The sequence below is a fragment of the Nannospalax galili genome, unplaced genomic scaffold (genome assembly GCF_000622305.1).
Source record: "Nannospalax galili isolate Female #2095 unplaced genomic scaffold, S.galili_v1.0 scaffold298, whole genome shotgun sequence".
Taxonomy (NCBI): Eukaryota; Metazoa; Chordata; class Mammalia; order Rodentia; family Spalacidae; genus Nannospalax; species Nannospalax galili.
In genome coordinates, this window is record NW_008344488.1 from 1,489,222 (window position 1) to 1,513,302 (window position 24,081).

At 37.3% G+C, this 24,081-nt stretch overlaps 1 protein-coding gene across 6 annotated transcripts in view; it reads left to right on the forward strand.

Moving 5' to 3' along the window:
- Relch (RAB11 binding and LisH domain, coiled-coil and HEAT repeat containing) overlaps positions 1-17,533 on the forward strand; it is a 117,740-nt gene extending 100,207 nt beyond the window's left edge. For 5 of the 6 annotated variants that reach the window (XR_003850744.1, XM_008840647.3, XM_008840650.3 and 2 more), the window contains 4 exons: positions 2,881-2,997; positions 7,394-7,482; positions 8,956-9,026; positions 15,849-17,533. Coding sequence is in view for 4 of the 6 variants with exons in the window: in XM_008840647.3 (XP_008838869.1) it covers positions 2,881-2,997; positions 7,394-7,482; positions 8,956-9,026; positions 15,849-15,969 (398 nt within the window). In the remaining 2 variants the exon portion in view is untranslated. Of the gene's footprint in view, positions 1-2,880; positions 2,998-7,393; positions 7,483-8,955; positions 9,027-15,385; positions 15,496-15,848 lie in introns of all 6 variants that reach the window. The other variant, XR_003850743.1, reaches the window with a different exon arrangement.
- Positions 17,534-24,081: the final 6,548 nt, after the last annotated feature.

Genomic DNA, 24,081 nt, shown 5'->3' on the forward strand with positions numbered 1-24,081 from the left:
TTTTTCTTCACATAGTAGTCTCAAAAGAAGTTACACATAAGCTTAGGAAAATATTTAGTTTTTTTAATATTTATTATTTTTATTTTATGTGTACAAGTGTATTGCCTGCATGTATGTGATTGCACCTGTGTCGTGCAGCGCCGCAGACGTCAGAAGAGGGCTTCGGATTCCCCTGGAACTGGAGTTAAGGACGGTTTGTAGCTGCCATGTGGGTGCTGGGAATTAAACCCAGGTCCTCTGCAAGAACAGTCAGTGCTCTTAACTGCTGAGCCATCTCTCCAGCCCCAATATTTAGTTTTTTAATAGGTCTAGTCAACTATTATCTCTGGTCTCCTACAGCTTACTGTATACCTGCAAATATGTCCTCTACAGTCTTCTTTCAAATCCTAGTACATAAAAGATTATTTTTTCAAGAAAAAATTATTTTGTGGGGTTGTTTGTTTTTACTATTTTCAAATGACTTTACCTTGAGGAATTTAATATCAAAACTGTTGGGGCTGGAGAGATGGTCAGCAGTTAAGAACACTGACTGTTCTTGCAGAAGACCCGGGTTCGAATCCCAGCACCCACATGGCAGCTAACAACTGTCTGTAACTCCAGTTCCAGGGCATCCGACAGCCTTTTCTGTCCTCCGCAGGCATTGCACAACACGAGTGCACTTACCTACATGCAGGCATAACACTCATACACATAAAATAAAAAATAAATTAAAAAACTCTTAATAGGCTAATAATGAACTAGAACCCATATCAGAAAGAATGCTATATCGTTACCTATCTATATTTATAGGTAATTTTCTTTAGAAATTTAGAGGAAGATGGAGGATTTGGGGTGGTAGTATCTTCTATTTACAGCCCGTCAGTTTGGGTAATAGGGATTATTTACCTCTCTGTTCCTTAACTGGCATTAGTTCTTTCAGTAGCCTTTATTATTTCCCAATTTTTAATTGGACCTTTGGTCTTGCGTCTATTTTAAACATCAGTTGTTTTATCTAGAACACTGCGTAGTTCTTTATTTTCAGCTACTTTATGATATTCAGCCATAAATTAGGTATTTTCTAAAGCCTCTAGTAGGTTTTGTTTTGGTTTGAGTTCATCTCATTTGGTTTCCTTTAGTTTTTGACATAGGATTTCGTATTGTAATTCAGGCTGCTCTTGAACAGTCCTCTTGACTCACAGCCTCCCAAGTGCTGGGATTACAAATGTGCTTACCATGCCCAGATTCAGATCAGTTTTTTCTAAGTTACTTACTTCAGGTCTGAATGCATTTACAGAAAAAAAGATAAGATGCAGTTTGCTTTGGCTGTTGGGTCTGCCCCAGAATGTTTTATAAGTCTCCGGAAATCTTTTTTTTTTTTTAATATTTCAATTTATTGTTTTTATTTTATGTCTGTGAGTGTATTGCTTGCATGTATTTAAGTGCACCCATGTCGTTCAGTACCCACAGGGGCCAGAAGAGGGTGTTGAATCCCCTAGAACTGGAGTTAGGGACAGTTGTTAGCTACCATTATAGGGGCTGGGATTCAAACCTTGGGTACTCTGTAAGAACAGCCAATGCTCTTAACCACTGAGACATCACTCCAGCCTGCTGCAATCTAATTTTTTAAATTATTCTCTTATCTTTATTTGCTATTTTAAATGTTTGTCCAGTCTACCTTGAAGAAAAGGGCTGCTAAATAATGTTTTTCTTTTTTTTTCTCCCTACTGAAGATTTGTATAGAATTATACCCACCCAGGATTATTAAATCTTCTTCTGATCTTTGAATAATCTACTACTTTTAATCATTTAAACCCATCTGATGAGTTAAAAATTAAGCAAATTAATTAACATAGCCTAGGATAATTCACATACAATGAAATCTTGGCTTTTATAGATAATTTTTGTCTTCTTGAGAATTAGATGGCCCTTATATATAAAACCTTTAGTTACCTCTAGACTACTCTAGACTAGAATATATTTTTTTATTTATTTTTTTGAGACAGTCTCTCACTGAACTTGGAGTTCACCAATTGTTTATATTGGCTGACCAGTAAGCCTCTCTTGTCTCTTCCTCCCCGTTGCTGTGATTACAGGCCCATGATGCCATACAACTTTTTATGTAGGTACTGGGGATCTACCTACTGAGCATCTCCCCAACCCTGGTGTTGTGACTTTTATCTGGATTTTGTTCTTTGGGGTTTTGTTACTGTTGTTTTGAGAAAGTGTCTTGTCTTACTGGATAACCTCCATCTGTGATCCTCTTGCCTAGGCCTCCTGAATGCCTATACTATAGGCGTGTACTACCATGGTTATCATTTCTTATGCCATTGCTTTTATTTTAGCGAAAGTTATCTATAAGTTTTGAAATTTTGCATTATTCTTTGAGGCTATTACACTCATCAGGTGACTTGAAATCTCAGCTATCAGAGCTATTTGATACTGGTCTTTACTAAATATTTGAGAAACTAAAGAAAATGATGCATGGGAGGGAGTAAAATAATTTATTATTGAAAAACAGTAAGCTTATATGCCTTTTACATAGTAACAATGGTAATATTTTTATAAAGAAAGTCATTTGTAAAAGACTAATAACAAAAGATACATAAATTGTTTATATTGGTTCAACTGTTTTTCACTTTGGGAACTTGAATTATAATGAGAAAATGACCTGTAAACATTCTTCAAGCTAGTTAATAATGATAGTATTATGTAATCTCCTGAATCGCAAATCAGTTGATTTTAAAAAGCATACATTCTTTCCTTATGAGAAAACGCAAGCATGGAATGAATGGGGATAAGCCTTTGAAAGTAGCATTAAAATGAAATTTTATAAATTAATATTATATGTTATAAAGTATATATGCCTGTTTAGGATAAAACAGCTTCTTTTGCCTTTTTCAGTTGTTATACCACATTTACATAAGTTAGCCTTGGTGAACAATTTACAAATTGTGGATTCGAAAAGACTGGATATTGCTACCCATCTTTTTGAAGCCTACAGTGCGCTCTCCTGTTGTTGTATCCTTGCTGTGTTTAAGCGTCTACCTTTATATAACAATGAACCGCAATTTCTTAACTTGGACTTTTTGTTGGTCATCTATATAATTGAACAAGAAATGCAGGGCAGAATGAATTATAGTTCTGCAATATGGATTTTGCAGTGAATGTTTAACTCTAAGTATCCAGTGAAATACTGTAAATTTCTCTGAGAGAAACATCGCTCATTGGAGAAGTACAAGGCAAACATGGTAATTATCTTCAGTAGTTACAGAACTAAGAGACAGCTTGGGATCATTTGGCCCATATCAGCCACTATATTGTAAATGATTAAACGAAGGCATAAAGACCTTAGTATAACTTCTGTTTTTTCATAGTTAAAAGCAAAACTGAACTGGAACAAAGTGCTTTAATTATCCTATTGAATGTTCTCTCTGCTGTATCCAGTAAAATAAAACTAGGAAGGAAATAAAGATGAGCTAAGTAAACTCGTTTCTGGCTTGCACTGAAAGGCCAAAGAGTTCAAGAAAAGGCAAATAGTAGAATGAGGAGAGTGAGAAGAGTGGAAGGCTGAGTACTCAGAACTATGAAAGCACATGCTAGACAAGTAACTGAAGAATTATGATTGTGAGAAAAAAAATGAGAATTGAGGTTCTTGGTGATTCATGGAGGGAGCAGAGATGACAGAGGAAGAGTTTCAGAATTATTACAGCTCCACGTTGTATGCCAGGTCAGTCAGCAGCATAGGGAACAGGTCACTTCAGATAAGATAAATACATCCTAAAATGCTGCTGACTCTCATTAGTGCTGGATTCTTTATACTAGAATATACCAGTGGGAGGCTGCTTATGTTCAGAATAAATTAAATTAGAAAATCTGTCTGATAAGGAGGTATTTGTCCCTCTGAAAATGTTAAAACTTGGAAAGAAGGGTGCATTGCTGAGTTCCTTTTATTTTGAGAATCTACTATAAATATATAAATATTCATGTGGATGGCATAGGCCATATTTTTGTAATACAGGTTATAAAGTAAGCAGTAAAGTAATTTATACCTTAAGTGTTCGTATCTTTTGTAAGTTTAGTTCTAATAAAAGCAGAACTTATCATTCCTGATTATCTTGTTGAATTTTTCAACTTAGAGAAGATAGAGGAAGCAAAAAGAGGAACTGATATTTTTGAGTTAGCAAGAAGGAATTTTTTAATGAAGAAGTAACAATCCTTGCAAGACAGTAATAATGGTCTGACAGTTTGTAACTCATATATATATGTTACATATATACATATATAGGTTTATTAGACTCTAAAAGTATTCATTTAAAACTTAAGAAAGATATCGTGTGATATATATTATATAGTAGAGAGTGTATAAAGAATGTGCCTCAAGGAAAATGGAAAAGCCAAAAGATCAAAATTTCATCTTTGTAAAACCAAACTTCTAAATGGGAAAAGTAATGGTTTCTGAAGAACATAGAAATTTATACAGAAAAATATTTAGTATTTCAGTATGTACAAACTACTGCTGGAATAAAGACAATAAAAAGTCCCTCACCAGTACAACAAAGGAAAGAGCTATCTTAACAATATTCCCTGTTCAAGTACTAAATGTGTTCTACATGTCTCAAACCTTGTACTGGAATCAAGCATGGTGTGGTCAGTAATAAAGTCGCATTGCCCAAGTCTGTTCTGCAGTCCCATTATATTCTGAGCTGATCAGAGCATGAGTTCCTTTCAGCAGCAACTGATTCTTTTAATAGGAACATAGAAAAAGTACAACATATTCAAAAAGTCATGTTGAAGACAAGTTTGAAGGACTTCAAAAATGTTTAACCTAAAGAACAGATGACGTAGGGTTGATGAGAAAATTTGACAAGGTTTGTGTTTGTGTGGGAGGGGGTATATATGTGGGTGCATAAATGTGTGCAAGTGTACACATCTATGCATGTGAAAGCCAGTGGTCAGTGTTGAGTGACAAGTTGTTTGTTTTTTGTTTTTTTGTTTGCTTTTTTTTTTTCTTGGTCTTTTTGAGACAGGGTCTCCCTATAGCCCCAGCTGACCTGGATCTTGCTATGTAGACCAGGCTGGCCTCAAACTCACAGAGATCCGCCTGTCTCTGTCTCCCAACTGCTGGGATTAAAGGCATGTGCCACCAGGCCGGGCTTGTTTGCCTTTTAAGACAGGATCTTACTCTGTAGCCAGGACTGACCCAGAACTCACTATGTAGACCAGGCCGGCCTCAAACTCACATAGATCAGCTTGCCTTGGCCTCCTGAGTGCTGGGATTAAAGTGTGTGCCACCAGGCTGGGCTGGGTGACAAGTAATTTTAAAGGTAGTTAGTTATAAGGAAACTATAACTGAGTTATCTAAAATGCAATGGTATGTCTTATGAAAGTTCTGTTCTTAACAGTCAGGTGTTTTGACCATTTACCGATAAAGTGGAGTCAGTTTTAATATCAGATAGGACTAAATGGCATGCAAATTTCCAGTCTTAGAAAAATTCTTTTTATGGGGCAAAGGTAGGCCCCAATTATGAGTAGAAAGAGAAGAATAACTTCCCTCTATGTAATTATGGCCCCTTGAGCTTCTCCTTCCATGCCCGTGTTTCATTATATCACACTCTTTACTAATCCAAAGGTCACCCACAGTTATATCTTGGTGGTACTTTCCCCATATCTAGAAAAAAAAGACTACATAATCAGGTTGCAGCCCTCTGTATCATGTCTGGTTTTTTTTGTTGTTGTTGTTTGGTTGGTTGGTTGGTGTCTGTGTCTGTGTATGTCTGTGTCTGTGTGTGTCTGTGTGGCGGGGAGGAGAAAACAGCTATGTGTGTACATGCCACAGGAAGCTTGCATGTGGAGGTCAGAGGACAAATTTCCAGACTATTTCTCTCCTACTATTAAGTCGGTTCTGGGAATCAAACTCAGGTCATCAGGCGCTTTTACTCACTGAGCCATCTCTCTGTACCCCTGTGTATATTTTTAGTGTCTATTTCATTTATGAGTTACTCTAGTATACGAGCTTTGTGAACAATAAACTATTTTCAAGTACATAATATACATTATGTTGCTTCTTAATGAAATTCATTCTAATTTTTTAAAAGACTGATTAAGTCAGTTTTGTAAAGGAACTCGTATACTGTCATTTTTCATTAACATAATATTTAGCAAGAGTTATTTTTAGATGTCTGACAGCTAGAATAAGGTGGGGATGTGCCTGAATTGATGTGAATTAATAAGATGAATTGCTCTCTTAAGAAATTGATCTGCTTTCCTGATTCTTTTGAATATCCAGATAATCAACTAAAATTTTAGGGTGACCAGGAACTAAAGCAAACAATTTATAGCAAGTCTCATTCATTCAGAACCATTAGACAGTTTAACAGGGTCATTAAAACAAGAAACCAGGAAATTTATAGTTACCTTAGACAACTTATTTTAACCTAAAATAGACAAATGATATTTTCTTTTTCAGTCTTTTGATCTATGACCATGCTATTGCTTACATGTGAATCTGTTGATTATAGCTGAACATCTTTCTCAGATATACCACGTCTGTTGGGCCATAGTGGATCTTTAATTAGAATACATAAATATTTCTGATAATGAATATAAATGTCTTTTTTCTAGATTTTTATATTCTCCCAACCTTTTACAGTTGTCTTATACATAACAGTTAGTGATGTTATAAGCAACTAACCTTTATCAGGTTTTTTACACAATTTTCAACTTCATTGTCAATAGAAATATTTGTGCGTGTGTGTGTGTCTGTGTGTGTGTACAATTATGTGTGCACAGGTGTACATGTGGAGGCCAGAGGGACAACCCTGGTCATTGTTCCTCAGGGGCTGTCAATTTTAGTTTGTAAGACAGAGTCTCTCAGTAGGAGTTGAGGCTCACTGTTCATTGGAGCTGCAAGCCCTAGAGATCCTCCTGTCTCTACCTCCCTAGTGCTAGAATTATAAGTATACCACTGTACCAAATTCTAAGGATCAAGCTCAGAGCCTCATGTTTGATCACAACTGAGATCCAACTGAGCTGTTTCCCTAACCCACCTGGTAATATTTTCTTAGCTTTCTTGAGTTACATTCATTTAAACATCTGACTAGATTACATGATTTAATTTAATCATACACTGTGATACAATGACCTGGTCATTTTTATGCATTTAGATAGTATTTAAACTATGGAATGTTAGAGTAACAGATAACAGCAACATAAATAGATATGTAAGAATATCAAGTTGAGTTTTGGTAGTTAACTTTCTCCACAAATAAGGAGTCCTACATGAAGGAAACCTGATTACCCTGAGTGATCAGTATGGCACAGACACTATTTAAGAGGTTTCTTTATGTGCAGTCTCTTTTCTGTTGGACCCTCAATTGTTTTTCTTTTTTCAGTTTCCTTAACTACTTTGTCTCAGTCATTTCAGAGGATTTAATGGTAAATCACTTTTTACCTGGCCTCAGGTGTTTACGAACTGACATGGAACATCTCTCTCCAGAGCATGAGGTAAGCTACTGTGATCAGTTCATGGGCTTTAGTACCTTATCCACACTTCATCCTCCTTTATGTGAGACTTCATTATGATACACTGTGCTTCAGTGTTCAAGTCTAGCTCAACATTTTTTGTGGAGAATTTGCTAGCTGTGATACATTAGCAGATTCTTCAGCATCTTAGAACCTCTGTGTAATCCTGTAGAGATTAACACTCTCCTTCACTTGATACAATGAGAATTTAAGAAGTTAATGTCTGTGAAATATTTTTAGCTATGAAACTAACTTTTCAGATCGATTGTGTATATTTTGTCACCATTAATTCTTTTGTTCACTTGTTTGCCTGCTCTTTCCCTATCGTTTGTTTCTAATTCTGTATCTTCAAGATCTTTTTCTAGCAGCTTTCTTGTCATGATGTTGGGCTTTTCTCACCAATCTATTTTTCTTCCCAGTACTCTGTACCCACTCTTTTAATTTTCACACTGTTGCATATAGGCCTGCTCCTGTATTAGACCTTAGCTTGGCCTTTTCCCAATATCCCTTATACTCCATCCTCTTCAGGGTTTTACTGAAGTGCCATCTTTATGAAGTCTGTCCTAAACAGCTCTGTATAAATTACATTGTCCTCCTTAGCTTTCCAGTATCCTTGTCTTTCACAGTGTTTTTCTGATCTTATCACCTTTTAATATACAATTTACCTATGTTCATTATACATCTCCATTACTAGAACATAAACTTCACAAGTGGTGGATGCTGTCTGTTTTGTTTTCCCTATTCTCAGTATCTGAACTGCTGGAGACATAGTAGGCACATAATAAATGGTTCTTTGGTGACCTCCATGCCCACAGTATATGCCAAGGGTATTCTATTCAAGGGTGGTGGTCAGTTTCTGTGTGATTTTTTAGCAATAGGAGTAACACCTTGGGGCACCTTTCCTGTCCATTATTCACTCAGTCTCACTGCAAGAATGATGTTAGGTCTCAGATACCTATTCTGTCACTGAGTATATTTTACATAGAATTGTACTAGTCTCAACTTTAGACATTAGAATAGAATATCTTATATTTTGAAACCTCAAAAAGTTAAAGGGACCTAGAACAAACAACTTTTACTAGGAAAGTATGTGTATGCCCATAGTGTGTGGGGGGGCGTATATGTTCAGTGTATATAAATTTTAATATTAGATGGTGTTGGGGAAATCTAAGAAAGAATGGAAATCAGATTCAGAAAGAAGGCTACTGTGATTAAGATGGGTGGTGAACCCAGGGCCTCGCTCTTGCTAATCAAGAGCTTCAGCACTGACAGGAGATTTTGCACAGTTGCTTAAGTACCCACTCCAGTAATCGAACACAATTTCTTTAACAGAGTAGCTGCCAAAAATTTAAATTTTAATTAAAGCTTTATATGATATAAAAAATTAGAACAAGATTAAACTATAGTATTTGACTGTGTTAGCTGTATTTCACTGACATGATTTTTTTTAACCAGGTCATTTTAAGTTCCATGATAAAAGAATGTGAACAAAAAGTAGAAAACAAGACTGTCCAAGAACCTCAAGGGTAAGACACTTATTCTTTTTAAGGCTTCATTATTAATCTGAATTTCTCTGTCTAAATTTGCTATCTGTAGGTATAATGTTTTATTTTGTGTTATTTTGTAATCACTTATTTGGAAGACAAGAAAATTACTGAAGTCAGCTTTTTCTCAAATGTTGGACTGTGAGCCAAAATATCAGATGTATATGAGGAATTTAAAATTGATATCTCTACGTCATGGTTTGTGCCTTCCCCTTCAACATTCCAGTTCAACCTAGATATCTGTCTTGTTTGTTTGTTTGTTTATTTACTTAGTGGAGATCAGGGGACAACTTACAGGAGTCAGTTCTCTCTTTCCACTAAGTGAGTCCTGAGGGTTGAACTCAGGTCATCAGGCTTAGTGGCCGGCACCTTTAGGTGCTGAGCCATCTCGCCAGTCTCCAGCCTACCTATCTTTATGTTTAAAAGTGTCCAGAGACATTTCTTTTGTGGTACTGGATTGAGTTCTATCTGGCCAAACTAAATAGAATTCAAAAACTCAATGAATTCTGAATTCACTTCAAGTTAGAATGTGAATGCTGATGTCTAAGAGTAAGTTGAACATTCAAAAACGGAAATAATTTACAAATGAGTTATGTATATTTTATTTTTTAAATGAATCTTCTATAGAGCCCAAATTTATTTCCTTTGAGGCTACCAGGAATAAGTGTTTCATCCTGTCAGTCTGGGCACTTAAACACACAAATACACACATGCTTGCAGAGCATGCACCTCCCTGCACCTAGTACACATGCAAGTCTCTTCTCTCTATACTGGGAACTTTTCCATAACCTCTTAGGATAAAAAGAGATCTCCTTATATTCCCACTATTTTAGCCATAGAGGGTTAAAGCAGTAGAAGTGTAATGAAAGAGTAAAAGGCTTACTGTTAATGGATGAAATAATGAATCCCTAAAATCATCACCAAAGCTAGTACTTCTAGTCCTTTGTCATATATTAAATATCAAGATTATATGATGCCTTCATATTTTTAAATGTAAAACTTTTGGAACTTAACATGCAAAAATACATTTTAAATGAAATTTCATGGAATTATGTAGATGAGTTTAAAGGAGAAAATAAGACTGGAGAGGTAGCTTAGTTGGTAAAGTGCTTAAACACAATTCTGAGGACCTGAAGTCAATCCCTAGAACCCACATAAAAAGCTGGGTATAGGGGCACTCATCACTTAGGAGGCAAATGCAAGAGGATCCCTGAATTCACTGACCCAGCAACCTAGCCTACTCAGCAAGCTCAAGGCTAACGAGAGACTCTGTCTCAAAAAGTAAAGTAATGTTGGAGAGATGGCTCAGTTGGTAAAGTGCTTGTTGCACAAGCATGAGGACCTAAGTTCTGAAAAGCCCGGCACAACAGCAATACCTCTAAGCCTAGCACTGAGGAGGTGGAAACAGAAGGATCCTGGGACAATTCACCACTCTAGCTGAATTGGTGAGCTCCAGGGTCAGTGAGAAATCCCATCTCAAAAAATAATGTGGAGAGGGTCATCAGGCCCAGCACCCACAAGGCAGCTAACAACCATCCTTAAATTCAGTTACAGGGAATCCAATGCCCTCTTCTGTTTGAATCTCAAACCATTTCATCAGTGTTGTCACTGGTTTATTATTCATTTTCTTCCTTACAGTTTGAGTCAAGATCCAAATGAGTTCTATATAGTGCAGTGGACTGACACTTTTAAGTCCCTTTGTAGACAGTGAGTGTACAGTTCTCCCTTTTCTTTTCCTGCTCCTTGGCCCTTGCTCAACCTGCTTTCTTAAATAATACAGGACCACCACCACCACCACGCCCCTGGGGTGGCACCACCCACAATGGGCTAGGCCCTCCCACATCACTCAACAATCAAGACATGAACACAGGCCAGTCTAATGGAGGCAGTTCTCCAATTGAGGCACACTCAACCAGGTGTGTCAAGTTGACAACTAAAGCTATCCAGCATATATATCAATATGAACTCATATATCTAAATATATTTTATATAATTTAGTATGTTGTATTATTTCTTACTAATGCCTAAATTATCCTGTCTTTAGCCAATTGGAGCTTTTTCCAGTTAACTTTTAATTATTTCTGTATGAGCCTTTCTTGCAATCTAGTATGACTATTATACTTTTGGAGAATAAGAGCAAGAGAGAGTAACAATTTTGTCTACAAATTATACCTAATGATTTTTTTTTTAAATCATCGTTAAGTTTTACATGGCCTTGGGCTCAACAGTTGAGAACACTTGCTGCTCTTGCAGAGGACTTGCCAAAACCCACATGGTAGTTAATAATTGTTTGTAACTCCAGTTCCGAGGAATCTGACACACTCCTCTGGTATCCACAGGCACCAGGTATGCATGTAGTACCCATACATAAAAGCAAGCAAGTACTCATATTCATAAAATTAGATAAATAAAACCTTTACAGAATTATCTTAAAAGTATCTGCAAAGCTTAAAGATGAGTTATCTTTATCTTTCTTAATTGTCTGTTACTGTAAAAATACCTTTTAAATGTTTTGTTTATTTTAAAAGTATTCTCTAGAGACCAAGTAAATTAGGAGAAATTCTACAAAATTGATTTGTTAGTCTTTAATTTACTCATTTCTTTAACAAAAGCATATGTGTAGAAGCATTCACCATCAGATATTCAAAAATGAGATGTAAGAGTTTGCACATGATTCACTACATTAGGATGCTCACCGTTTTATAGGGAAGTAACACATTTACATGTGATTTTTAACAGAATAGAGACAAGGCCAAAGAAATTATAAAGTATGAACTAGCAGGAATTAGGAGAAATCTGATATGATTTCTTCCCTGCAAAAAAGAAAATTGTTTGTTGGGGCTAGGAAGATGGTTCAGTAGGTAAAGTGATTGCTACAGAAGTGTAAGGACCTGAGTTCAGGTCCCCAGAAGCCATGTAAAAAAAAAAAAAGCCAGATTCAGTACCTTGCCTGTAACCCCAGCATTCTGTGGGAAGATGGGAGGTGAATACAGGAGAATCCCCATAAGTTCATGGGCCAGCTGGCATGGCATATGCAGCAGCAAACAAGAGACCTTGCCTCGAAAAAGGTAGAAAACCAGGACCGACTCCCAAGATTGTTCTCTGACATCCACACACATGGCCACACTTAAACCCACACTCACATACATGAACACATGCACACGCAATATTATAAAAGAAAAACTTTGTTCATTTCTGGCACTGTGCTCAGGGTTGGAACTAAACAAGCAAAAAAATAAATGAAATGGTTCTGCCTTTTCATAACCTACATTAGACTAAGATGACACAATGTAAGCATGACCTTGTGGTACCTGTACAGGTAATATAATAATCTCATATTGAAATTATACTTGTTGTGTACATTAAAAGACAGCCTTAACTACAAAGTCAGCCAGGAGAGGTTTAGAGGGCCGTGGGAGCTGCTCTTCACATTCCTCTGTTCTGCCCATTCTTCACACAAAGGATTCCCACTTTCAGGATATTCGTACTCTGCTTAGCTACTTCCTGTGTGGTACCCTTCTTGCCTATTCATCATCCAGTAAAGTTTACTGAACACTTGTCTTGAGCTATTCACACAGATGAGCTTGCAGTTGGGTAAACAGTTAAAAGTAGAAAAAATAATAATTGAAAATATAAATAAACAAAAGCAAAGATAAATTTTAAAGATTCCCCTCAAAACCTTAAGCCAATGTCTGAAAATCTGCTGTGAATGAACAGTTAACTTGGGAGGCCTAAAAGGGCAGGGAGGGGGGAGTAAAATTTTACCTGCAGAAAGTCTGTGCACATTAACCAAAGAAGAGCATGTATTTGGAATCCAAAGTAAAGCTAAAGCAAAAGGGTCTATGTGAAAGAATTGAGAGTGAAAGTGTACAAAGAAGGGCAGGTCCAGAATGACCCAGAGTGGGCAGACTTAGTAAGTGCAATTGAGGCTTTATAGACCACACAGTCTCTGTCACAGATACTTAGACAATAGATACTGACAGATACTTAGACAATAGACATATTGTGTTCCAGTAAAGCTTTACAAGCACAGGAAATCTGCAGATCAGGTGGGATGTAGCTTACCACATAACCATACAAAGTAGATGCTATTTCTGTGTTTATTTTACAGCTGGCACAGAAGTGGGTAACTTGCCCAAAGGTCACAAGGCTAAGTTGAAGAGCCAGACACTGTTTCTTGAGACTGTCATCTTGATTACCACTTTCTAATGCCTATGAATGGCAGTGAGTTTAAGAAGAAAGAGCAGTAGAGATGTGCTTCAGATGAAAACCCAGTTTGACAATAGAATTACCATTCCCAGATCTCTAATTTGAACATTGGCACTAAAAACAAAGCAGAACTATAGGAAGCACTATTCTGAAGAAGAAAATTTAAGATTTGTACTACAGCTAGAGAGGTATGTAGTCAGTTCATTGGAATTTAAGAACATTAGCATGTTGGCCGTAAAGGCTTATGGCTAGGAAAGGGTAGATAGATTATGCTGTTTGGAAAGGGCTCTCCCTAGAAGAGCATGGCCATGCATAGGATTGTAGCCCAGCATTTTAAGATGCAGACATTCACTAGTCTTTGGGGATTGTTACAGTTTCCTTTGTGAAATTGGGGGAATGTAAACTCTTCAGGAAATAAAGGCTGAAATTCAGTGATTCTTATAGGAAATCTTTATATGAGATATCTGGACCCTCTACCACAAGTGGAAAGTATCCGACGTACTTGGGTTGGGTCTAGGCATTTGTATTTTCCAAAAACTTTCCCCAGAGGACTATAATGTGTACCAGTGATTCTAGAACAGACACATCCAGCCTATATGGACCTAATTTTTAATATATAATTTAGGAAGCCATCTCTCAAGACTTTTGAAGTAACTCATTGTAAAGTATCAACAGTGGAAGTAAAAAGCAATAGCAGATGCAATGTTTCATAGAATAAAGTCACAAGATCAGGGATTGGTTAGATGTAGAAAGTCAGGAAGCTATTAAATTCACTGAGAGGAAAGCAGTAGAAACTGTGGCTGATAAGGAAATTAAATGAGGGGTTTTTACTTTTTTTTTTTTTTTTTTTTCATCTGGTCTTGTGTGTAGCCCTGGCTGTCATAGAACTCTCTATGTTGCTAGTCTAGCCTCTGACCCGCAATAGTCCCCTTGGATCTGCCTCCTAGGTTCTAAGACTGCAGTTATGCACTACCATGTTCAACTAAAAGTGAGTTAATTCTAAATTTGGGCTATTTTTTTTAAACTTGAGATGTTGGCTTTCTTCAGCAAGCCATAGTAATGTGAAGCTGTCTCTCAGGAAAAAGGTATGAGTCAGCAAATATGTTGGTGTCATCCAAAATTGGAAACCTTAGACTCAGTTTTATAACTGTTAAATAAAAGCCAAAACCTGAACCTTATAGAAGATTACTTTGAGGAAGAAAAAAAGGGAGAGAAGAGGGAAACTATTAATGTACTAGAAAATTTCAAGGTGGTAGTTATGGTTGGGTTTTCAGTAGAAAAAATGCATATCAGAAAGATAACACAAGCCCAGTTCCCGTAATGGCATTTAGTTCATCCTGTAAGTTCCACTAGGCATCTTTGAGGCACTTGTAACTTGCCACATATTACCCTTATTTAATCCTCAGGACATGTTGCAATAGAAAATTTCACACTGTGTTTTATATACAAGGAAACTAAATCTGTGAAATCTAAAGTATCTTGGCCAGAACCATCAGGCAGTGAACTGGGTTTCCTGAGTCTTAGAGACATTTGTCAGGTCATTGAGAAATTGTGCTTCATTGGTGTTCTCCTACTAAGTACTACAGTAAGTTGGCAGTCTGTAGTAGTCATTCAGATTGTGTACTCCGTGCATACTTGGTTTGTTAAAAGAAAGAAGAAATTTGAAAATTGATCATTGAAATTAATCAACGGGTGGTTCAGAACATGTTTTCCCAAAGAAGGGAATAGGACTATTATCAGCACAGCACACACTTCACTGTGGTTTCATTTACTCATTTGTAAAAACAGGTGAAGTCTGTGTTCTAGACTTGCTGTAAGAATTGAATGAAGTGATGGAATTAATTCCAGGGGCCAGGCTCAGTCAGTAAAGTGCTTAGCCACGCAAACATGAGAACATGAGTTAAGCCCCTAAAACCCATGCAAAAAGTGGGGACAACAGGCATGCTGGCACATTGCTTGCAATCTTAACTCTAAGAAAGCAGAAACAGAAGGATCAGTTGGGCTTCCTGGACAGCCAGCCTTGCTAAATCAGTAAGCCCCAGGCCAATGACAGACCTGTCTACTTGTAGCATCCTGTTTTTTTATGTGCTTCAGACTATGTTAAGCACTTGGCACTTGTATAATCCTAATAGGGCTCTATTCTACTGATGAAATAACTTCCTCAAGGCCGCACAGCTAGTAAGTAGAGTCAAGATTTGGTCTTGTTCCAGACTTGATCCTAACAACTGCTGCTTCTTTTAATGTAAGTAACAGGATGATATATAAAAATTCCCTCTCACAGATCTTCATTTCCTTTTCGTGATAATGATTCAGAATGTATTGATGATATGTTACTAACATGAAAAGCTGAGGGGCCAGCAAGATGGCTCAGTGGGTAAAGGTACCTGCCATAAGCCTGATGACCCGAGCTCAATCCCAGGACCCACATGGTGGACAGAGACAACCAACACACACAAGTTGGCATCTGACTTCCACACATGTGCCATGGCCTGTGCACACCCACACACACGCACACAAATTAAAATGTAAGAAAAAGAAAAACTGAATATTTCAAATTTTAATTACTTTACATTCATTTTAAATTTTCTTTCCTAGCTCAATGTCGATTGCTGCAAGTTTAGTAAGTGAAGACACAAAGACCAAGTTTTTGAACAAAATGGGCCAATTGACAACATCAGGTGCCATGTTGGCTAATGTGTTTCAGAGAAAGAAATAGAAGCAGGAAGGAAGCCCCCAGTAAACACTAAGGTGGACCTCAACAGACTGGTTCCTTGTACTTGAAGTGCTCACCTTTTTTTATTTCCTCAGTTTTATGTTCTTGTGTTACAAATTTTATCCTAACCTCCAAAGATATTTGCACTGCTTTTGATTATTGCTGTATATCTGTTGATTTGGGAATTACAACTGTGGTAATAGAAACTTGATTTAAAGATCTGTACCAAGTCCCTATTCTATGTTCTTTGAGAATAATTTTTATATATATGTGTATAGTGAAGAGATTTTTTTTGTTTTTTGGTTTTTGGGTTTTTTTTAATTTTTGGATGGGATATTAGCAGATATCTGTATTATACGCTAAGCTATTACAATGGTACTTAAAATAATGTAAATTTGAAGTCATTGTTATAAAGTAATAAAAGTGGAGATTACTTAAGTATTTAAATTATGAAAAGAATAATACAGACTTTTTATTGTTTCCTAACTGACTAGAAAGAGCCACCAGCATTACTCTGTGCCTTTTGGACTTCAGTTTGTATTCTGTAGGAATTATGTCATTCAGTTCACACAGTATTTTAGGCTGCTGGGATGAATTTGAATTACAGTTCCTACAGTAAATAGATAATGATGAAACTTCAATATTTCAGAGCTCTCATGACTATTCTTTAAGTGCTATTTAAACCTCCCCAACACTTACCTGCATATGATGATCTTACCTGAAGAAAGACAGCACTTAAGCTTGGAGAGTAGTAGCCAGGGTGAATTTACATTTATAGTAGATGTAAATGCTCAAAAATGTAACTGAGAAGAGCTAGTAATTATGTTTATTCCCAAATTGAAATATAGACAGTAATCTACTTTGAATCTCAAATTTAACACCTACTTATGCAAAATGACTTAAGATACTTTCTGATGATTTAAATTCCGCAGGTTACCTTTTCATTCTGCCTGTTTTAGAGAAGTACTGAAAAGTTAAGGACATTTGGGGCTCCTTTTTTCTCTCTAAACTGAAAGGTGACATTGGTTCAATTATTATTAGTTAGTTGTCACTTTGTCCCTTAAAGTCAGTGACTATTCTTGTGTTTGCTATATCTTATAGAATCTTACGTTAATGTACAGTTCACTGGAATTTGACAGGTGTTTCTACAGTAATGTAGTGGAATAGAAAGAGTGCTGGACATAGGAAGAGGGTGACTGGTTTGAGGGGTTCATGTGAGGCCTTTTTGAAAAATGAATTATTTTGATAAAAAGAACTCTTCATTTGAGCACAGTTGATGCGTACAGATGATTCTCATATTTGTTGTGTAAACTGGCTTAGTACACTTGATTACATTCACTTTTTGGGAAAGCCAGCTTTCCCATACATTCAAATCTTATAAAATAATTTGTCTTAGGCAAAGGCATTTAAAAACTCATTCTGAAATTCTTTCTTTTACCTATAGTGAAATTATTGTTGACTAGTCTTTCTGAACTGTTGTATTCTAGGCATTCCTGAGAAGTTGAAAGTGGCTACCTTTCATGTCAGAAATGTTGATCTGTTATAAATAAAATGTTTTTGCATACTGGTTTTGGTTTTTGTTGTGTTTTCATCATGAAACGCTATATCCAATCAAAAATAAGGAAGCATATATTTGTGAAAGTATACTAATATCTTAAAAATCTAATCTCTCCCTTAATAATACCCTTCTCTTATGGTCTCCCCTTGAGCTCCTTCTTTCCCTTTATCCCCAAGGTTCCTTGTATAACTGTCCCTTCCCCCCTTAAAATAACCCCATTTTCATCCATATCTCCCTTATTAACACCTGTTTCCTACTGTTCTTCTCTTTCAGATTCTTTTCCTTTACCTCCCTGGTTCTTTTTCATTATCCTGGTTCCTATAGTTATGTCTGGATACATACTCACTTATAAGGATTTGGTGCTAGGATCTACATATGAAGGAGAACATATGTCATTTGTTTTTCTGAGTCTATGTTACTTCACTTACTATAACAATTTCTAGTTCCATCCATTTACCTGCAAATTTCATGATTTCATCTTCCTTTACTGCTGAGTAAAACTCCATCATATATATGAACCACATTTTCATTATCCACTCATCAGTTGAGGGACACTTAGATTGCTTCCATCTCTTAGCTATTGTGAAAAGAGCAGCAACAAACATGGATGTACAACTGTCTAGTTATCCCTGGGGCTGGAGAGGTGGCTCAGCGGTTAAGAGCACTGATTGCTCTTCAAAAGACCCGGGTTTGAATCCCCGCACCCACATGGCAGCTAACAACTGTTCATAACTCCAGTTCCAGGGGATCTGACAGCATCTTCTGTCCTTGGCAGGCATTGCACAATACGGGTGTACTTACCTACACTCAGGAAATACACGCATACACATTAAAAAAAAATAAAATATTTTTTAAAACAGGGAACTATATTAGTCCAACAACCTACTGACAAGTTATACATGCAACTAGCTCAAGGAACATAATATATGTCTAGTCAAGGTTTAACGGAGAACGTTTGGGTTTTGCCCAAGCTTTATCTACATAGCGCATGGTAATTAAAAGTACCAGACTTCTGGAACTAACCTTGGATGTTTAACAGCCATACTTTGAGGCCTATGCTAATCTGGTTAGAGGGGCTTAAAGGACAGTTTTTGCTCCTTGCCCTTCAAGGTCGACTTAAGTTCCAGAGGACTATGGAGCATCCCTCAAAATGTCCTGTAACTGTGATGAGTCACCTGTCCTCTTGATCAAGGAGGCTGTGGAGACCCAACAAGATGGACTTGAACCAGTGTCCAGTCTACAAAGAGGAGGGTCAACTCAGAAGAAACATTTTCTCAATACTTCCAAGTGAAGCCAGCCATAGTCAAGCAGGACCTTTAACTTATCTTCACATAGATGGAACTGGTAAAAGAAAGGAGCCAGGGGCTCCTCCCAAGCCCATGCGACCCCTGAGGAACAGATCCTCAAACGACCTTAAGAGTAAAAATAAAATGATTAATCAGGGCCAATTGTATGGTCTCAAACACCCAAAAGGAAAATATTACCAAAGATTAAAGTGATCAGTATAATTCTTTAAGAATCCATGTGTATAGCTAAAGGCTACATAACAAGAAACAATGCCAGACAGAAGATACCTCCCTTTGAGTTACTGGCCAGGGTGGCCCAAGAGTCTCCCAGACAGTAACCCAGCATAGAAATGGGAGAATGAACAGCTGACCCCAATTTTATATAAAGGAATGTTGTCACCTGATTGCTGCTAGATGAGGAAAAGCTGATCTTCCTAAAACAAGGAACTCTAGATAGGCTGACTAGATTCAGCAATGGGCTAGCACTGGGTAACTGCTGGGGGCATTGATAACACAGTGGACAGTAACAGGGATGACAGAGTATATGGGCTGGGGGCGGGCTATGGGACGATGACATTTGGGATGTGGTATAAAGATGAATAAGATTGTTTAGAATGTTCTGTATGAAATACACACAAAATCAATAAATGAAAATAATAAAATTAATCTGTAAATTCAGTATTTGTGTTTACTTTTACTAAAAAGGGATTGTTTCATTATAAAACTAACATATTTCAGACATAATTGTAAAGAAAACGTTTTAACTCTGCTTTGAACTGTAGTGAAATACATGTATGTTTGTTGCCAGATGAAAAGCTACAGGGCCCCCAGGTATCTCTGGAGATTATTCCAGGAATAACTGCAGATGACAAACTATGGATCCTTCAGTACCCTGAGTAAAGTGGCATAGTATCTACAGACAGCCTGACCACATCCTCTCATATATATACTTTAAATCATCTCTTGATTATTTATGGTGCCTAATACAATGAAAATACTATTGAAATTATAATATTATTTAGAGGTTACTAACAAGTCCAAAAAGTGTAGCTCCTTGGTATTGATAGATTTTTATGGAAAGTTTTCTGCCCGTGGTTATGAAATCCATGAGTAACCTACACATGTTGCTGAGGATCAAACCCAGGGACTTGCATGTGCTTGCTTAGGTAAGTGTTCTACCCCAGACCTACATCCCCAGCCCTCAAATTGACTTCCAACCTGAGTGAAATTGTGAGTGATTTAAGCAAGCCATGCTCTCGCTATATATCACCTTTGGAGTCTGTTAACCTACATTATAATTTTAATGGAGGTCTCAAGTCAGGGTGCTGACACATTTAAGGAAAAAAAAATAAGTGGTTCAAATAAGTGGTTCACAAAATCTAGGATAATGTTTGGGGAGGTGAAACCAATATTATTGCATTAGTATTTCTTGACACCATTTTTCAAAACATATTTTTAGGCCATTGTTTAAAGCTTAAGGAAACAACTTTCCCTAACTACCACTTTGATGCTTAAGCTACAGAGCTAATTACTGACATTTTGTGCTAGTTACCTTTTTCTAGACTTTTTTTGTAGAGAATGTATACTTAAAGAGCTATGTATTATTCCTCTATAAAGAATTGATCGAGTCACAAAATCCCAACTTAATGTTGAATATTTAGTCTTATAATCAAATTATGAAATTAATTTAGTCTTTCATGTAAACAGGGCTTGTCCAGCACTGAAAGAATGACTAACTGGTATATGATAGATATTCAGCAAGAACTGGTGGAAGATTGAGTTGTTGAACTTGATCCCAATTCTGTACAAGATTGTCATGTAAAAGGGTGATTATGAGGGTAGTTAGAAGTCAACACCCACCCCCCAGGGAGTATGAATTTGCTAAGAGTACATACCAAAACTAACCCAATGTCTTCTGATCATGCTATTATATGTCATGAAGCTGGTGTCTTCTTGGCCATGGCAAAATTCTTGTCTGTTGATAATATCCTTATTTAGATCCTAGGTAGAAAATACGTATTTACTAAGAGTACAAATTAGATATCTATACCATATAGATGTGTGGCTTGAAAAGTTGTACAGTTTGTATTCATGTCTGCTGCTCTAATCAGCACCCCATCAGTAAACCTTACTACATTAATCAAGCAATTTGTAATTAAGGAACAATTCATCTTTGTAATGGTTAAATTTGGTGTCAGCTTTATAGGATAGACTATTTGGAAGTGGTGAAACTGTGGACGGTAAGTCTAACTTGGAGGAAGTAGGCTGCCAGAGGTTTGGCTTTGATGTGCATATCTTGGCCTTGGATAACATTTTCTGTGATATTTAGAGTCATTACTAGACTATTTCTAACCTTGTTAAAAAGTTTTTAGGACTTATTTATGGGAGAAATTTAGAAAAGTTTGATGCAAGATACAGAAGCTCTAGAATGGTTATGCAGACTTGGGTGATTTGAGGGGAGGTGGGGACTCAGAAACCAGAATATCAAGAAGACTAGGCAAGTTGTACGGTTCCAGGTGAGAAGGACTCTGGTGGGAACTGGACTTGAGGTCAGCCATGTTACATTATGGCAGAAAGTTTGTCTGCTTTTTGACTATGCCCTGACTTTGTGTGCTGCTGGTTTAAAGGTGATGGACTAATCTGGCAGAGAAAATTTCAAGGCAGACTACCATTCAGGGAATGACACGTTTTGGCTGATTTTAGGAAGCTTAAAGATTGGGAGCCCAAAGAGAGAAAAACCTTTGTGGTGGTTTTGTTTTTGAGACAGGGTCTCACTGTGTTCTCTGACTGACCTGAAACTCACTATGTAGACCAGGCTGACTTCAAACCCACAGAGTTCTGCCTGCTGAGAGCTGGGATTAAATGTGTATACCTGGTCCCCCAAATGATTGTTTTTAAATCTACACTTGCAAGAAAAGGAACATGCTGAAAGTTGTGGACAGGGGCACATAGTTGTTAAAGAGATTTAGTGCCATTAAAAAGAAAGGAAGGGGCCCATGCTTAGAATGCCAGGTGCCAAGCCTGACAACCTGAGTTCAGATGCCCAGGACTCATGTGGTAGAAGAGAGATCTGACTCCTCCCATTCTCTGACCACCACATATAGCACTATGGTGCATGCTCCCATACACATAAACACACACGCACAGTAAATAAATGTAATCTTTAAATTTTAAGTATTAGGCAGAATTGTGGCCTTGTTACTGCCATTATTTGGAGATTAAGTGGGGTCTAAGTAGATGTGTTTGGGTGTCAAATTACTAAGGATGGAGTTGTGGTTTATCTTGATTTTTTTTTAATTGATTTAATTGAGAGACACCTCAGAAATTAGTAAAGGACATTTCTCTGTGTCTCTATGAAGGCATTTCCAGAGGCAATTACATCATGAGATCTAATTCATTGATGGATTCAAATTGGTATTGAACTTTGGAAAGTAATGGAACTTTGGAAGGTGCCCAGTTGGAGGAAGTACTGTGGAAGACATGGCTTTCAAGACATCTCTTTTTGCTCCCTGGAGACCATGAGGGGAATCACTTTCCACCTCCTTGCCCTTCTGCCCAGATATTTCTACCTCCTTAGTGGTCTAAAAGCAATGAAGTCAGCCAACTATGGACTGAAGACTCACAATCCAAAATAAATCAACCTTTAATTTGTTTCAAGTGTATATCACAGTGGTAAAAAGTCAAACACAGTCACAAATGCCTAGTCTGTTAGGCATATAAATAGCAAGACTGGCACAGAGCTTTGATGGACAAGGAAAAAACAGATTGACAGGGTTAGAAAGAATTGCTGTAGTTAGAATGATTATTTACTTTGACTTCTCTGAGTTGACAATTTGCCTGGAATTTGGAAGAATAGGCCTTGACCATGTGAAATAGGAAGAAAGAAGAGATCTGTATTTGCATGGGACATAAGGTAACCTAAAGTGATTTGCTAAAGGATCCAGGAGGATGAAAAGACTAATATGGCTAGAGTGTGAATCTCCAGAGAGGACTTTATATGCTATGGGGAGATGTTTGAAAGCAAGACCTTTGGATAGATGTTTCCAGGATTTCTGACAGGAATGGGTGATAAAGAAGTAAAGTTTATACCTCTGTTTTACTGTTTGCTAAACCCAAGACACCTGAGAGTTGCCTGTGGCAATGTCATTCAAGAAGTTAGCTATCCAGGCCTACATTTCAAGAGAGGTCAGGACTGAAGACACTGTCACTTGTATTTAACAGAAGCCATGGAATGAGATGAGATAGGCTGGGGTGAGTTACAGTGGAGAAGAGGTTCTATTCAACCCTGGGAGTCATATTTGGTAATTCGAGCAGAGCCAAAGCAACTCCTCTTTAAGGAGTCAGAAGTGGATAAAGAGGCGGCAGGGAAACCAGAACTGGAGCGTCATGGAAGCAAATAGAGAACTTCAGAAGGAGGGAGCCATAACTGTATCAATTGCTGCTGTTGGTCAAGAGAAGCAATTACCTGAAACCCATGGGAAAGTAGTCACTGATGATGTTGGTGGTCATTTCAGTGGACTGGTGGAAATAGAAGCATGCTGGAATAGCTTAAGGGGAAGCATTGATGACAGGCTGTTCAAGAAAGTTTGTCCCTAACAAGAGAAAAACCACCAGTACTGGTAACTAGAAGAAACTGTGGTGCTGATGAGTATCAGCCTGGAAGGTGAGAGGTGAGGGTACAGCAAGCAATAGGTAGTCATTGTGAGAATGAAGCACAAATGGCTGCACTTGCGACAGGAGAAAGAGTGCACACACACTTGCAGGTAGTTGCTAGTGGGAAGATTAGGGGTTTCCACATAATCCTTTCTATTTTCTCAGTGAAGTAAGAAGCAGACATTAGCTTGACTAGTCGATAAGAAATACTAGAGGCTGGGGCTGGAGAGATGGCTCAGCGGTTAAGAGCACTGACTGCTCTTACAGAGGACCCAATTTCAATTCCCAGCACCCACATGGCATCTATGAACCATCCTTAACTCCAGTTCCAGGGGAATCTGAAGCCCTCTTCTGACCTCCGCAGCATTGCATGACATGGGTGAACTCACATACATGCAGGCAATACACTCATACACATAAAATAAAAATAATAAAAAGATTTTAGAAGCATTTCATTATGTCTTTAACATACTCAATAACAGTTTCCAGAGCAAAGATACATCTCTTTCAAGAGTGGCTATAAAATTTTTAGGTTCACTGTTGAATTAATACAGTTATACAATTTGAATTCAGTATAAGCCCTGTAAGACATAAAATTGAATGAGTTTTTAACCTTTA